Source organism: Haliotis rufescens, unplaced genomic scaffold (assembly GCF_023055435.1).
Source record: "Haliotis rufescens isolate VD_foot unplaced genomic scaffold, xgHalRufe1.0.p SCAF_7, whole genome shotgun sequence".
In the NCBI taxonomy this organism is placed as follows: domain Eukaryota; kingdom Metazoa; phylum Mollusca; class Gastropoda; order Lepetellida; family Haliotidae; genus Haliotis; species Haliotis rufescens.
The window spans coordinates 22,359,226-22,376,806 of record NW_025964361.1 but is presented as its reverse complement, the minus strand read 5'-3'; the positions used below and the strand labels follow the sequence as shown (position 1 = coordinate 22,376,806).

The following is a 17,581-nucleotide window of genomic DNA, read 5'->3' as shown; positions in this document are numbered from 1 at the left end:
CTCCATAGGAGGTCACATCATGTGCAACTGGAACCAAGTCTGACCACCCGATCTCATCTCAATGAAGATCTGACACACCCTCCATAGGAGGTCACATCATGTGCAACTGGAAGCAAGTCTGACCACCCGATCTCATCTCAATAAAGATTTGACACACCCTCCATAGGAGGTCACATCATGTGCAACTGGAAGCAAGTCTGGCCACCCGATCTCATCTCAATGAAGATCTGACACACTCTCAATAGGAGGTCACATCATGTGCAACTGGAAGCAAGTCTGGCCACCAAATCTCATCTCAATGAAGATCTGACACACCCTCCATAGGAGGTCACATCATGTGCAACTGGAACCAAGTCTGGCCACCCGATCTCATCTCAATAAAGATTTGACACACCCTCCATAGGAGGTCACATCATGTGCAACTGGAAGCAAGTCTGGCAACCCGATCTCATCTCAATGAAGATCTGACACACTCTCAATAGGAAGTCACATCATGTGCAACTGGAAGCAAGTCTGACCACCCGATCTCATCTCAATGAAGATCTGACACATCCTCCATAGGGAGTCACATCATGTGCAACTGGAAGCAAGTCTGGCCACCCGATCTCATCTCAATGAAGATTTGACACACCCTCCATAGGAGGTCACATCATGTGCACTGGAACCAAGTCTGGCCACCCGATCTCATCTCAATGAAGATTTGACACACCCTCCATAGGAGGTCACATCATGTGCAACTGGAACCAAGTCTGGCCACCCGATCTCATCTCAATGAAGATTTGACACACCCTCCATAGGAGGTCACATCATGTGCAACTGGAAGCAAGTCTGGCCACCCGATCTCATCTCAATGAACATCTGACACACCCTCCATAGGAGGTCACATCATGTGCAACTGGAAGCAAGTCTGGCAACCCGATCTCATCTCAATGAACATCTGACACACCCTCCATAGGAGGTCACATCATGTGCAACTGGAAGCAAGTCTGGCCTCCCGATCTCATCTCAATGAAGATCTGACACATCCTCCATAGGAGGTCACATCATGTGCAACTGGAAGCAAGTCTGGCCACCCGATCAACTGAAGGATGCATTGGCTTTTTGACAAGCAGATGTCAGCTTTGTAAATGCTCACTACATTCTTAACTCTGTCAACACGATATCTTGTCGGTCACATTTTCCATTGCTTATTTGGAAATTTGGTCCATTAAAAAAGTAAAATGCACACAATACACAAATGTTTTTACAAACAAGGACATGGTGATTCCCCACTCCTGGAAGACCAGCTACTGAACACACTCACCAGCTTCAGCAGATCTGGAGGCAGGGCCAAAGGCAACCACATACACAGTTCTTCTATGAAACGTTGAAGATACGTTTGGATGTCTGAAAAAATACAAATAAATGAAAGAAACATGAAACATCCATACCATCTGAATTTATGTAAAGAAATGTGCAAATGTTCAAAGTTAAACATTTCAGGTGAAACCCAGTGAAATCAAACAATTCTATTCTAAGATTATAAACTCAAACTTTCAGAGATTAATAACAAATACCCAAAGTGATATCAATGCCATTCACTAAAATGGCTGCAATGTCGTGATCAGATCAAAATGCTTTGAGCACCTCAAAGAGAGAGTGAATTATTTAAATGATGCTTTGAACAGTATTCAGTCATATCACAGCATGTCAATCGGATGTGGGAGGGAAGTCCAAAGTGATATAGGTCTGATTGTGAGAGATTTACCCCTTTTGTGAAATCCATTGGCATCGGTATGGTTTTAATATACCATAAATCATAATCTGCACGAATCTGGGATTCAAACCAAGATCACAGTATCCTGGCCAACTAAGGGGCCTAACTCTACATGGCAAACTGCAATAGTTTTATTGACTCGGCTGTGCCCCAACATACTACGCTATTATTGTAGTGATTTCTGACAGCATCAATGTACCGGTATATGTATCTTATAGATATGTTCATAATGCATTACTTTGCCAAGCATGCCATCTCATGCACAGGCGTACACTAACAGACACACTGCGACGCAGTCCTTACTTGTTTGTCATGACGTCATAGATGCCGACACTGCCGTGGTCGGTGCCAAATGCAAGCTGCCCTTCCTTTGTGGGATGCCAGCACAGCTGTGGGACGGAAACATACCTGGACATGTTCATGAGGCACAAGCTTAGTAAAATCTAAATATTTTTTACATTTGTATACTTATCCTGCATTACTCCGTATTGCATTTACTGCTATGTTTGACAGAGAGACGAACTGTGTGAGATCCAGCTGCTGAAGAAAGTTGTCCCAACCAGCCCAGGAGGCAGCGCCCTCTCACAGTCGGCACGTGACCCGGAAGTCATGACGTCACACAAAAAGACATAACTGCTTTAAACATAACATCTGAAACATCGTGGGGAGGTAGCGTAGCGAAAGGGAGGGCACTTAGACTTCGTAATGCAGGATAAGTATACAAATGTAAAAAATATTTAGATTTTACTAAATTTTTTAACTTATCCTGCATTACTCCGTATTGCATCTTTATCAGACGGCTTGGCCGGTGGGCATACTTGCAGATGTGAACCATATTAAACCCTCGTCAAGGTCCGATGAATCCGCACCGCATACAACATCTACGACCATTCCTGTCTTCAGGAAACAAGAGTCGATGCAAAAACGAAACGCCCGAATAGGTAACCGAAATACAATGAGGCGTGTAGCCAAAATATATAACTTACCGAAGAGCGAAAGCGAAACGCAGTAGAACCTAGAGCTAATCTGAGGTGATAAACACCAGAGAGTTCGACGGGCCCCGCTCGGGGAATCGAAGAATCAGCGGCGTCAGCGGTAAAATCTACGACCAATCCCAAGAGCGAATGCGAAACGCAGGAGAGCCCTCTAGGCTGGAGGCAAGGAACACCGGTGAGGTCGACGGGCACCGCTCAGGTACCAGAGAAGCAGCGGCGTTGGCGTCGGCGCCGGTGTCCACATCTACTACCATTCCTGTCGTCAGGAAACGAGAGTTGATGCAAAAAGTAAAACCCGGATAGGTGACAGCAATAGAATGAGTCGGGTAACCCAAAACTAAAACTGACCTAAGAGCGAATGCGGAACGCAAGAGAGCCGTCTCGTCTGGGGTGATAAACACCAGAGAGGTCGACGGGCCCCGCTCAGGGAATCGGAGAATCAGTGGCGTCGGAGATAGATGACCTGTTGGGCTACAACCAGGGACCAAAACTGTGAACGCCGGCGACAACTTTCAAGGCTACATCACGGAAGTAGTGGTTGGTGAAGGCGGTGTCCGATCGCCACGAACAGGCTTCCCTGAATGACGGGATGGAACAGTATACCGTGAAGAACCAGTGTAAATACGATCGCCCTGATCTCATTTTATTTCAGGTAATAGCCTTTGGGGGGAGGGTCCAATCCGGCGGCTCATACGCTTTAAGGATGACCACCCGGAGCCACAGGGAAAAGTATTCCGGCTGACCAACGACAGCGACGAAGGGGAGACCGGCAGAAAAAGGTGTTTCCTAGACTTGCGGCAGTCTTTAGATCGTAGAATAACCTTCAGTGCCCTTACTGGGCATAATGACGCTCATCCTCATCCTCGGCACCCACACTGGACGAGGGGGGAGGGGACAAGGAATGATCTATCAGGCTGTCCTGGGAGTTGAGTCTTTACGCTGACGTCCCAGTACGGTCCATGATGAACGGCGCCCTGGGTACCGCATTCGAACCGGGCATGGGAGACGTCGAGGGCGTGCTGTACATGGACTCGAGCGGCAGTAGTCAAAACCAGTAGAAACACCCGTCTTCTACTTAAGGTCGTAGAAGGAAGACGAGGTGAGTGGTTCGAAGGGCGTTGAAGACCACATTCAGATCCAACGCAGGCGGTCCGAACTTGGTCTTCAGGTCTTCAAGACTGAACGAGCGCAGCCAGGCCCGTAGGTCGGGAATTTTCGTCTTTCTCCGATCGTCCGGGATGGCCAGAACGGAGTAGATGGCGACCAGGTATGTGGGGGTGGTAAGCCCTTCAACCGATGGGTGCTACACAAGTACAGAAGGAACTGATCCAGGATCTGCGGTGACGCTGTCATCGGATCCTGGTGTTTGTCAGAACAAAATGCCTGGAACAAGCATCATTTATCAGCATACAGTCCCCCTGTAGATGGACGGTGGGCTGAAGCAATAGCCTTGGTCGCTCTAGCCGAATAGCCCTTGGCTTTCTGCATGTGTGTCAGGCGTGCAGACGATAACATGCGGGTATGAGGGTGTGGCTTCTCATTCTAACAGACCGTGTGGATGGAGCAGAAGGTTGGACCACACCGGAAGTTCCAGGGGTTGTCTCTGGCTATGTTTCGGAGGTCGATAACCCAACTTCTGGCTGACCAATAAGGCGAGACCAAAGTCAATGGCAGGGGTCGAGTGGCCTGGATCTCTGAAGAACCGTGGGAGGGAGAACCGGAGTCGGAAAAGCGTACGCGCGTAATCCTTCTCAGGAACGATGGAAGGCTTCGACTGCCACAGCGGTCGTATCCGGCACAGGTGGAATGGAAGACGACAGCTGGCCACATTCAGATATGAGGCAAACAGATCTAGGGTTGGGGTGTCGACCGTTTCACATAGTCTGGCCCGAGGCGCCGGAGAGCGTGAGGCGACGGAGAGCTTGAGGCGCCTGGAACGCCGAAGATGGTGATTCTCGGGGGCGCCGGTCGAGTTTGTGGCGCCGGGAGAGGGGCGAGAACTCTGGGTCCGCAAACACCACACTACGGTGACGTCGTCAGTGGACACGATCAACAGGGCGTGACCGAGAATGCACTGTCAGCAAGTGCCGTCCTGGATAAGCATTTATCTCGAGGCTGTTGCTGTGCCAATGGTGTTGATCTCTGGATCACAGGTGGTCACAATGTGGGCTGGCGTGGGCCACTAGCCACTGACAAGGTGGCAGGGGAGGTAGTCAGCAACAGGGGTCTGCGATTGCGTACCGTCGGTACGATTCGGAAAAAGGTGTGATCGCCTGCGAGCCAACCTCAAGTAGACGAAGTAAACCAGCTTCACAATCGACCGCCAGGGCATCGACGTAACCAGGTAGTAGGAAGTCGAGGCAATATTGCACGAAGTAATGAGATCGTTTTCATCCCTGAAGCGGCGTATAAGTACTCCTGTTCTTATATCGAGGTGACGATGGAGGACGACAACACGATACGAGGCAGGTATGCAACAGGGGTCAGTGGGACGGCCGAGGGACTTTAAGTATCAAATCGACACTGTGTCCGGTAGTCAAGGCGGAAGATAGGAAGGTGTCGTAGTCGAAAAGATCAAACCGGACGAAGGAAGGCGATCTTTTCCATCCCTTGAACGCCTATAGGCGCTATCGTTCTTATAGCGAAGGGTTGATGAAACAAGGTTCCTCGTGACAGCCGTGTTGGTAGAGGAGGTCTATTGTTTCCAACATCCGTGCATGGATGGAATGCGACAGGCACCTGGTTGAGTGGTATCACCAAGCGTACAGGTAGACATGGAAACCAATCTGTAGAAATACATGGCACCCCTTGCCATGGTAAGTTGACCTAAATCCGGTCGGAGTTGTTGACAGTCCGAGTACTTGACACGTGACATGTAAATCACTCTGCGCAGTAGCCGAGAAAACCGCCTTGGAGTCGGAACTGAGGTGCAAACTCCACACACAGACAATCCTCAATGAACTGTGTGAGAGACGATCAAGTGGTGTACCCGAGTTTTGCGATAAAACACGGAACCCCATGGGCGTCGTGGAAAACCGGGGGAGCGCCGAGGAAGAGTCTCTCTCAGGAACGCTGGCGCTAGGGTAGGGTAGAAAAGCGTTGATGTCTGCGATGTCGACAAAGTAAACTCTTTGTAAGTGGATGTCGTCGTCGAATCTGATACAGACGCTGTTCACATGACGCTCTGTTTCGATGGAAACCCGCAGGTCATCTCTCCGGAATCATAGCGCTTTAAACGACGGGATTATGGATAACGTCTCAGTGGGCAAGTTGAATCAGACCAACTGTCTATTGGTTGAAATGATTCCACCCAGGAAGTAGAACGATAGTCACGATCCCGAAGACCGACGGGAGAGTAGCGAAAGGAGCGGCGACAGTTGTTTCACCATGCTTCTCCGTGTGACGAGTTATGAGACGGCAGCAAGAGAAGAGGGCAGTGGCGCCGGGGAGGCGATTGCCGATGGTGCCCCTTAAGCCGCAGTAGAAGATCGGATGATCTGAGCTTGATAAAGCTTGTTGATCTGAAGCTTGTTGAGCGCCGAAGACATCAGAGGATGCGGAGGCGCCGGAGCGCGGAGACATCAGCGGTGCCGAGACATCAGCGGCACCGAGTCATCAGAGGCGCCGGTGGCGCCGAGTCATCGGAGGCGCCGAGTCATCAGCTTGTCATGAACAAGTCATGAAGCTTGTTGAGCGCCGAGACATCAGCGGCGCCGAGTCATCAGAGGCGCCAAGTCATCGGAAGCGCCGGAGGCGCCGAATCATCAGAGGCGCCGGGAGCGCCGAGACATCGGAGGCGCCGCGTCATCAGAGGCGCCGGGAGCGCCGAGACATCGGAGGCGCCGAGTCATCAGAGGCGCCGGAGGCGCCGTGTAATCAGAGGCGCCGAGTCATCAGAGGCGCCGGGAGCGCCGAGACATCGGAGGCGCCGAGTCATCAGAGGCGCCGCGTCATCAGAGGCGCCGGAGGCGCCGTGTAATCAGAGGCGCCGGAGGCGCCGCGTCATCAGAGGCGCCGAGTCATCTTAGGCGGCGGGAGCGCCGAGACATCGGAGGCGCCGAGTCATCAGAGGCGCCGCGTCATAAGAGGCGCCGGGAGCGCCGGGTCATCAGAGTCGCCGGGAGCGCCGCGTCATCAGAGTCGCCGGGAGCGCCGGATAATCAGAGGCGCCGGAGGCGCCGTGTAATCAGAGGCGCCGAGTCATCGGAGGCGCCGGGGGCGCCGGGGGCGCCGGAGACATCAGCGTTGACGGTGTTGGAGACCGTGAACGGTCGTATGTCGTGCCAGGGGAGGCAGACTCTACGTTGTGAGCGCTGGAGCCGCCGGTGGAGTAGGAGACCGTGAACGGTCGTATGTCGTGCCATGGTAGGCAGACTCTACGTTGGGAGCGCTGGAGCCCCCAGTGGAGTAGGAGACCGTGAACGGTCGTATGTCGTGCCATGGGAGGCAGACTCTACGTTGGGAGCCGCCGTGAAGCTCCGCTGAGCGCTGCTGCCGTCAACGTAGGTGGGGGTCGAGGAGCACGTTGAGCGAGGTGTGTCCTGGATACTCGCATGAGCTGAAGGATCACAGCGACGAATGACTGCAACATCGGCACTGCCTTGTGAAAGTACAGTCACGGCAGAAAGGGGCGGCCCCGACCAGATTTGTTCCCGCGGAAACAAGTGCAGCGAGGCAGAAAATCTGGAATTTAAGCAAAACATAACTATGTGGCAAAGCCACAAAGTGCGGGAAGCATAATGTGTGGCCAATCACAAAGTATGGGAAGCATAAAGTAACTCAAAAACAGTATATTTTATTAAAGTTTATGAGATAAACAAGTACGCTAAAAGGGAGCGAAAAGGCAAAGCCTTAAGCAAACACGTAACCATGTGGCAAAACCACAGAGTACGGGAGACATAATGTAACTCATAAACTTCGTATTATATTGAAGTTTATGAGAAGAAACAATTACGCTGAGAGGTAGCGAAAAGGCAAGGCTTTAAGCACACCAAAACAACATACATAAATGTAATGTATTACCCAAGCCAAAGAGAGAATTCAAAACGCAGAACACGACATTACGTGGCCACGTGGTGAATGGCCAAAATGGCGGGAAAGAAAACAAAATGGCGGGAACAACATTGCGCCCGTAAATTACTGTGACGTGAGCCACAGACGAGCGATAAACGTTACAATTTACGGATGGGAAGACCCTAAGGTCACGGCCCATAACAGGTAACAATGTAGCAGCATATAATGAATGTAGAAACACGCAAAATATAAAAAACAAATAATAAGCTTTAATTTCCACAAGGGATACAAAGTACGTCCGTCCGTGGAGGTGACAAAGCAGTTATGTCTTTTTGTGTGACGTCATGACTTCCGGGTCACGTGCCGACTGTGAGAGGGCGCTGCCTCCTGGGCTGGTTGGGACAACTTTCTTCAGCAGCTGGATCTCACACAGTTCGTCTCTCTGTCAAACATAGCAGTAAATGCAATACGGAGTAATGCAGGATAGGTTAAAAAATTTATTATTGTTTGACACATTATGATAATTCATGGTGGTCTGTTTAACAATATAACCAAATCTGTCCATTGACACGTTAAAGAGTTTTTTCTATCATTCTCAAATTCCATCATGTGTAGGGATGGGTATTTGATGTTTAAAGTGTGTCACAATATTTTACAATGCACAAGGCCGTATTGCGATACGTATCACAATATATTGTATACCCGGTAATTCAAAATTTTGAATTAAGAAGCAATTTGCAACATCAATGCAGGGATTGAAGTTCACAAATGGAACAAAACAAGATGCTGGAACAACATAATGTTTACTCATTCAATAAATACGGAAGGACGCACGCTCAGGGACAGTGGTGACTTGGTGTTACACCACTGCCATAGAAGAACTCCAGAATGTGAACTTGCACTTTGGAATTACAGAAGCATTTTGAATGTACATGTATTTGGCAAGTGTATAACATTCAACACATGATAAAAATCGCTATTTGAAATCACAAGATATACCGAGCATTAAAACATGATATTGTGATATGAATCTTGGAAAGAATGAACCACAATTTACCGATAAACCGGTAATACCGCGCACCCTTAATCTTGTGTACACTGACAACTGTGTGAGTCTTCATTCTACCAACCACTTGTTGATGGTGTGAGTGAAGATGTACACCCCTAAGTACAAACATCTACACACAATCAAGTGTCTGTACTTACCGATGTGACCTTGGACTTGATTCCCTGCCACAACGTGTTGATATCAAAAGGGTTGACCTTGTTATTGGTGTTCCAAACACGGATGGTGTTGTCCCCCACACCGACAGCAACTCGTCCTGTTCAACATATACCTGGAATTTCAGCTTTGTAGGTTTAAAGGTTAAAAAAAAAAAACGGAACACAAATTATGGGTATCACAAAAAGAAAAGTATTTAACACATCCAAGTCACTAAATAACGTCTGTTGTGCATAATTTACCCACAATCGATCTTAAGATAGAAAAAAAATGTTACTCTATGCCATGGCCAGCAATACTCCAGTCTTATCACAGTGACCCTGGGTTAAAGAAACCAGTGGTTGATAGCATAAGCAATAATCACTGTCATCTGAGAACAATGCAATTAGCTGGATCAAATATTATGATCCTCATCTAAACAATCTATTCCACCGGGTACTGCAGACTTATTCTGATGCAGAAACCTCATGTGACACACTTTAAAGTACACCATCTATTTAAACTTATGTACACCCTGCTCCTCACCAGGATCAAGTGGAGACGTCTCCATGTTGTACACATGTCCCCCTAGTGATGGTATGGAGTACACAGAACACTGACGGTCGAGGTCCCACAGAACAATCTGTTTGAAAAACAACACAATTATCTCACCTTTGAAATGTAATAAATCGTAACAATTCTGGACTTTGATCCTATAACACAGAACCCCAAACATGCATGTTCCTCCTCTGGGGCGCCCGTTGCCCTTGGTTACCAACAGAGTTATCTGTCCCTGATCCCTTCTCATCAGCACTTCGCTAGAACATTAGACAGGGGTGGTTGGACGGGCGGGCCTGAGTCTTGTTGTGTCAGGATAAGTATACTATGAATATTGAAATTCATGTAGATTATTTCTTACCCTGACACAACACACTGCAATGCTTGTCCTACATATGGCGGTGGGATCTGCAACTAATGTTATTGGTAAGCACCCAGATTACGTATAGATAAGGCATGTAACATGTACGACCACGCTCTATGTCCTAGTACCTGTGCGGCTTCCAATACATGACGCTCTGAGGATCGCTGGTGAAATTGGGTTTAACACAGCATTCAAGATTATTGACATTTCTGCCATGCTCTGCAACATATATAACACACATAGGCATGTACGAACACCCCACAGAGCACAGAAACCAAACGCACCACATGACACCAGCAAACCTACAATAGCAAATGGAATCACAAAAATAATCTTAAGCACAATTTCTTTTTCAATTTTTAATACGCTATGTGTCCTTAAAGATTTCAAATGAAAATTTCCCACACAATATGAAATGAGTGAGTGAGTTGGGTTTAACGCTGCTTTTAACAGTATTCCAGTCATATCGCGGGGTTGATATGAAATGAAAAGGGTATTGAAGTGGAAACAGTCATACAGACAATAGAGACAACATTTGCAAAACCCAAGGATATAGAAGTCACCTCTATTACCGTGTGTGATGAGAAGTGAAGGGACCAGGGACAGATAACTCTTGGTGGTACCCAAGGGCAGGTGGTGCCCCAGAGTGAGGACGGGGTACGTATTGCAATGTCTTGTGTCAGGACAAGAAATAATCTCTTTTTTCAAGGTATCTTCCATCGGGATACATACCTCCTTTAATATCAATCTGAAACTACCAATTCATCTATCAACATTTATGCTAATCTCATAATTGTATCACGTACCGTATTCGACGTAATATGCGCCCGCTCTAATAAGCGCCCACGGCGATATTTGTTAATATATTGGCTAGTGAACAATCCCAATTAGCACCCCTTCATTTATTCGTATATAATACGCACTTGTGTGTTATATGCACCCTTAACTATGGGCAATTAAATTCTAGAAAATATATCTGTCGTGTATAATACGCACAGACTTTTCTTTTGTATCATTTCAGGCTGTCCACATAAACCACAAAATTTACAATCTTTCAACTTTCAAAATTATATTCTAATAGGAGCCCCCTATTTCTAATTTTGAGATACCCTGGGCGCTTATTACGTCGAATACGGTATATCGTATGTAGAGTAAAGCAAGGGTGTCCAGTGTCCCTGGTACACAAACACCCCGGCCACTCACCATTCTGTCCATGCCCACAGTGAACAGTGTGTTCATCTCCTCTCCCCCTGCACAGATGTTGAACACGATGCGTGAGTGGATGCGACTGTCTCCTGCCTGGAAGATCTCCCTCTTGTGGCCCACCGGAGACAGATCCCACATCACAAGCTCACCACTGGAGAAAGTCATGCATTGTTATATATCTAGTATTATCTACCCTGTATGGGGATTGTCACTTAAATATAAAAGGTTGGAACAAAATGTATTGTTTGTTGTTTAACGCTGCACTTTGCAATATTCCTTCTTTAAGACAACTGCCTGGAGATAATGAAGACTGGTCCAGACATACTTGTGATATGATATTAGAGCAATGGTCCACGCCATTGGGATATAATGACACACTATCAACCAAGTCAACAAGCCTGAAAACTCAACCAAGTGGTTGCAGAGGACCAACTCTCATCCCCATGGGTCTTGGGAGGTAGTGAGGACAAGGTTCATACAGATATGGAAAACTGAAATTCAAGGCCTTTTCAAAGCATTTCAAGGCTAAATATTAGCAGTAAATTAAGTCTGCTATTATTTTACTAAAATTATTAAACTAGTAAAATCCTAAATATTTTATTTTATTTATATATGTATCCTGCATTCCTCCTTAATGCATCTACTACTTGTTCTTAAAAGAAAGAAGAGCTGTGTGAGGTCTTGCTTAAGAAAAAGTTGTTCCAACTAGTTGTGTGGCTAATCCCATCACACAGCTCCCACGGAAGGGATGACGTCACGTATCACCACATTACTGGTAGATCCTAACATCTGAACACATCATGGGGAGACAGCTTTGCGACAATTGGGCCACTTTAGATGAAGTAATGCAGGATAAATATACAAATATAAAAAATATCTAGGATTTTACTAGATTTTTTAACTTATCCTGCATTACTCCTTAATGCATGTGCATCAGACGGCACGGAGGAGAGCATACCTTCAGGTGTGATCTTCAATAAACTCTCCATAGACTCCAACTAAGCAGCAACAGCAATGTCCAGCATCGAGTGACCATTCTTGTCATTGGGGGAGGAGAGAGTCAGGTATGCGTAATGTCCAGTTATCATTGCAGTAATAGATATCAAGGTGTTTAAAGTCTAGAACTGACGTTATCGGCGACGTTATTCTCGTCGATTCTTGGCGCGTCGAATGAAGCAACGCATCGCCCACACCGGATAGAGTAGGAGTTCCTGTTCATCTTCAACCCCAACTATCAAAGATAAGGGCGGGACAGTGAAGGATCTGTCCAGCTGTCCTGGGAGTTGAATCCTGGCTATGAAGTCCGAGCACAACCCAAGACGGCTCCATGCGCTCTGCGCTCTGCGCTCAAATCTTACACCGTGATGTAGTTCACTCACACATGCTGCTGTTGCCAGAGCCAAGACGAAGACCATCGTCTTGGTGAGGTTGTTGTAAGATGCTGAGTTGAGTGGCTCAAAGTGGCTCAAAAGTACCACATTCAGATGCAAAGCTGGGCGTCTGAACTTGGCCTTCTGGTCTACGAGACAAAAGGAACTTAACAATGCTTGGTGTTCAGGAATCTTGGTCCTCTTTCAAACTTCTAAAAGTGCCAAGACGGAGTTAAGGGCCACAAGGTAGGTCGTGATGGTGTTGCCCTTCAGGCGACGCTTGTGGCGCAAAAACTGTCAAGATTGCACACAGAATTGGGGTGATGCAGAGGCTGGGTTCTAGTGTTTCTCCTTGCAGAGACTCTCAAAGGAGCGCCACTTGTCAGCACAAAGGCACCTGGTAGAAGGACTGTGCACCAAGGTGATAGTCTTCACCGCCCTTGCCGAATGACCCTTGGCGCTAAGAGCTCTTTGTAGATGGACCAGGCGTGAGATGTAACCTGTCTGGAGGCAGGTGGGGCCGTTTGTTGTGAGGGTGGATCAGCAGGTTTTGGGCCAATCTGGGTGTTCGAGGGGGTCTATGGTGGACAGCTCCTTGAGATCCATGAACCAGCCCCTCACAGGCCATCAACGTGGTATCAAAGTCAGAGAGAGGCTCTGGGTTGACCCGGGAAGGAATACATGAGGATGAAAAGCGTACACTTTTAGTCCTTCTCAGGGGACTGTGGATCAACAGCCCAGGGTTATGGGTCCGGTGCCAAAGATATGAAGGTGCAGACCTAAAATTTCTGGCTGGTGGCAAACAGGTCAATGTTTGATTAGCCAAGGTGTCAATGCAAGAGTTGTCCACCTCAGCTCGTCCACTTTAGGAGAACCAATGCCAAATCCCATGTAGACAAAATAAACCCGCTCCTCAACCGATCGCTGAGGCATCGATGTAAGGGAAGGGGAGGTCGAAGCTGCATGCAGTAGATGAGGCTGAATTTATGGACAACTTTGGTCTGAAATTATTATTTCTCATTACTGTGCGTGTTGGCATCGGATGTCTACTGTAGTTAGTGACTCAGCCACATTGATGTACAGGCTGCAGATCAAGTGGTTGCAGCATTACCTACAAGTAAGCATGCAAACCAATCTGTACAAATACACTGCACTGCTCCCATAACATTAGTTGACCTTATTCCAGTCGAAGATGTTTACAGTCAGAGAGTTCTTGACACGTGACACATAAATCACCCTGTGCAGTAAACTGGAAACCCACATGGAGTTGAAGGTTCAAGCTCCACACACGGACAATCCCCTGTGAACCGTGTGGTTGACAGACAAGTGGTGTTTCCGAGTTCTGTGTAGAATGTGTGACGTGGCCGGGGTTAGTTGTTCACCATTATAAGTGGAAAGCTAATCTCTGGGTCATAGGCGCCAAGGATGGCACTAGCTCCGGGGTGGTCATCGACGTGTAGATAGGCGTAGTCATTAGTGTGATCAAAGGCGATTGGAATACTATCGTCTTTGGAGCAGATATCAATGTAGATAAAAGAGAGGCAGGTAAGGCCGATCTTAGAGGGGTAGACACTGGCAATCTCATTAAAATCACATCTTAGTTCTCGCTACCGCTGAACAAAGATCTGAGGACATCCCATTAGGGGTCATGTCAGAACAACCTTTCATCCGACCAATCAGAGCGTCGCTTACCAGATCATGAAAGTGACAGTCGGAACGTGATTTCTAATCATGCAGCCTCGAAAAATTTAAAACAGGGTATTCCGCACAATAGTTACGGACTTAACGACTGAATCTATACAATCTAGACTATATATTAGCCATTCGAGAATGTTCTTTTGTTCAGGTTTCAAATTTTTAAGCGAGAATTTGTCAAAATATGTTTCGAAGCGTAGTCACCAATTTGAAATTAGTGCCGTAAAGCAAGAGAAAGCTGCCTTCTGATTGGCTAATGTCGACTTCTTGTCAGTAATTCCATTGGTCGGTCAGATTTCGCAAAAGGTCGGTCTGACGTAACCCTTATGGGATGTCCTCAGATCTTTGTTAAGCGGCAGCGAGAACTAAGATCTGATTTCAATGAGATTGAGACACTGGTAGAATATGGAGAAGCCGTGGCTTGTTGAGACGTAGTAGACCCAGAGGAGTAAGACAGCATCATATTACCTTGTCTACAATCTTGCTGTGAACCAGCTTCCGAGAGACCCTCAGGTTCTTGGAGAAGGCTGTGGGAGAGGGGGTATGCAAAAGCTACATTTGTAGCTGTCAAATATAATATTACATCAGAGCAGTGCAGACACAAAGGGTGGGGATCCCAGCTAGACCTTACCGGAGTACCACGGGACATAAATCTGCAATGAAGCAGAAGGTGTAATCACAATGTGTACCCACCATGATTCTTTATGTATGTAATAATCTAAATCCCAGAACACAGAGGCTAAGGGATAAGATTACACAGAAAAGGTGAATAAAACACTTTAATAACTATAGGGAAGCATAGGTACAACAATGTATCAGAGGTACCAAGCAACACAAAGAATACAAAACGCATGACACGAAAAAACGTGACCACAAAGTGTATTCATAATGGCGGGTTGGAACAACAATACGCCTGATACTAACTGTGACAAAAAGACACTATCAAGCGTTAAATATTAATGCTATGGTAAAAATCATATTATATATGAAGACACAAACCATAGGGAGGATACAATTCACATAACATAATAGTCTTATAATCACACGCAAAGGATTGTAATGCTGAGAGCTCACTACAAGTGACTGTTCTCTGAGTGACAGCAGTAATGTGATGATACAGGATGTCATCACACAGCTCCTCCTTTTGTCAGGAACAAGGAGTAATGCAGGATAAGTTAAAACATAATAAGAAAAATATCACTTTGTACGAATTCAAGGTGTTTCAAGCTATTTTGATGTTATTTAGGCTTTTCAAGGTTGACGATAAACTTAAGGTTTTAATTATAGAATAACTGAGAATTCAATTTGTAATAATTATAACCTTACCTAAAAGACTAACCCATATATATGATATATATACATCATCAAGATATAGCAAAAACGGAAAACCTATTCTATTCCAAGACTCCTACCCAAAAGAGGATGACACAAGCTGTGTGGGGTGGTCCAGTGGCCAGTACAGGGAAGTCCACACCTTGCTCCTCCCTTGACTGTCCGCGTTGTCACGCCGGTTACCCGTGTTCAGTGGCAGCTTCTTCACCTGGAGTTGCTTCCCCTGACTAGACTTCCAGATTCGTATAGTTCTGTCCCGGGATCCAGAAGCCAGCAGATAACCTTCCGTGTCGTCTCCTGGAGAATATCAACACAGGAATGTGAAGTGCAAGTGAATGCAAGGTCTGTGTCTCAGTATCACCAAGATTACAGCCATATCATAGCAGCATGTTAATACTCAAAGACTGGTAGACAGCAGGAGCATTATCGACCTAATTGGTTAATTGGTTAAACAGTTACTACACTATCAGCAAGGTCACAGACCCGTGAAGATCCGATGTAGAATAGGTCTTCAGCAACCCATGCTTGCCGTAAAAGACGACTATGCTTGTCGTAAGAGGCAACTAACTGGATCGGGTGGTCAGGCTTGCTGACTTGGTTGATGCATGTCATCGGTTCCAATTGCGTGGACCGATCCTCCTGAAGTCAATCACTGGATTGTCTGGTTCAGACTCGACTATTTACAGACTGCCGTCATGTAGCCGGAATATTGCTGAGTGCGGCTGAAAACAACCAACCAACAACCAAGCAAGGTCACACATCCTATATCTGTTTTAGGTGTCTCTTTGGAAAAGCATGAAGAACTGGGGACGTACCCCGCTTTTTAATTTAAAGTGTCATCTTCCTTATCACCAACAAAACAGTTTGGGATGAAACCCATTCAAATGACAGTAAAGTCCTTGAATAAAAGGTCGCAGCACATGCACCATATTGAACAGCCACCAAACTTAACTGAAATACACCATCAATAATCCAGGGATATCCCAGCAGGGTGCACACATTGTGGCTAAGACAAGGTTCAGTCAGAGATGGAACACTACATTTCAAGCCTTATAAGGCTTGCGTTATAAGCCTTAGTCCGTCAATTATTTTATCAAATCCAACATACTATATATTAGTCGTAAGGCCTTAAAATCAATATGACCATCACACTTTTTCAAGAGGGGAACCAAACCAATTTTTCGGCATCACAAGCAAATGCTAAAACCATGAGCTTACCAACCCGCCCAAAAGAGAACCAAAACCGTTGTCTTCCATGTGACGAGGAAACACTTCAACAACAAGGTTGCATCATGTACTGTGATGTAGGCTTGAACCTGGTGCTTTGACATCATGCATGAACACTCAACCCACTGGGCTACCAACCTGCTTCTGAATAAGCTCCCTCAGTCAGCACATTCTCCCCGGGCACAGGGCACCAGACAACACTGTGCACCTCGTCGTCATGACCACGCAGACGGTGCTGGATGTACCCCCGGGATGACATGTCCAGCAGAAGTATGTTCCCAGACTTGTACCTGTTAGGAGAAACGTTCAAACTTGAGCTGTCTCAGAGCTATACCCAATTTGCCCACATGTTCAAATCCATATAGATAAGCAAAGCATTATAACCATGTTAAACAAGCTTGAATAAAAGTGCATGATCCTTTTTTCGTACTTTAAAATCAACTGATTTTTTTTTCTTTATATATTTCCTATCATGTCATTTGATAACTGGTATAACTATCAGTAATTGTACTTAATTTTGTTTTATTAGTTTAATAAATAACACTTGTAGATATGTTTTTGTGATAATTGCAGAAATCTGTTGTCCATGGATGTTGTCGAATGAGTGCACCTCTCTAATGTAGTCCCTTGTGCTCGTAATGGTCACCCGTCTCGCGTACACTTTACGTCCTCTACTGACTACAGATGCTTGTTGCTTCTGACTTTAAAAACCTCTGAACAAGAGGCCTTATGGCATAAAATCCCGATACTTACTATGCTTGGAACCAGATGAAGGATGTGATATTTACTTGAGAACTTCTAGTAGTACTATGGTTTACCTACATTTTCTACTATTATTATACCAAGAAAATCATAACAAAAGAT

At 46.3% G+C, this 17,581-nt stretch overlaps 1 protein-coding gene across 2 annotated transcripts in view; it reads right to left on the bottom strand.

Moving 5' to 3' along the window:
• LOC124139846 (gem-associated protein 5-like) overlaps positions 1 to 17,581 on the bottom strand; it is a 212,996-nt gene that overhangs the window by 192,955 nt on the left and 2,460 nt on the right. For both annotated transcript variants that reach the window (XR_007219116.1, XM_048388307.1), the window contains exons 3-9: positions 16,856 to 17,007; positions 15,571 to 15,787; positions 11,091 to 11,244; positions 9,512 to 9,608; positions 8,971 to 9,086; positions 2,060 to 2,145; positions 1,304 to 1,386 (exon numbers count right to left, since the gene is read on the bottom strand). Coding sequence is in view for 1 of the 2 variants with exons in the window: in XM_048388307.1 (XP_048244264.1) it covers positions 1,304 to 1,386; positions 2,060 to 2,145; positions 8,971 to 9,086; positions 9,512 to 9,608; positions 11,091 to 11,244; positions 15,571 to 15,787; positions 16,856 to 17,007 (905 nt within the window). In the remaining variant the exon portion in view is untranslated. The remainder of the gene's footprint in view (positions 1 to 1,303; positions 1,387 to 2,059; positions 2,146 to 8,970; positions 9,087 to 9,511; positions 9,609 to 11,090; positions 11,245 to 15,570; positions 15,788 to 16,855; positions 17,008 to 17,581) is intronic.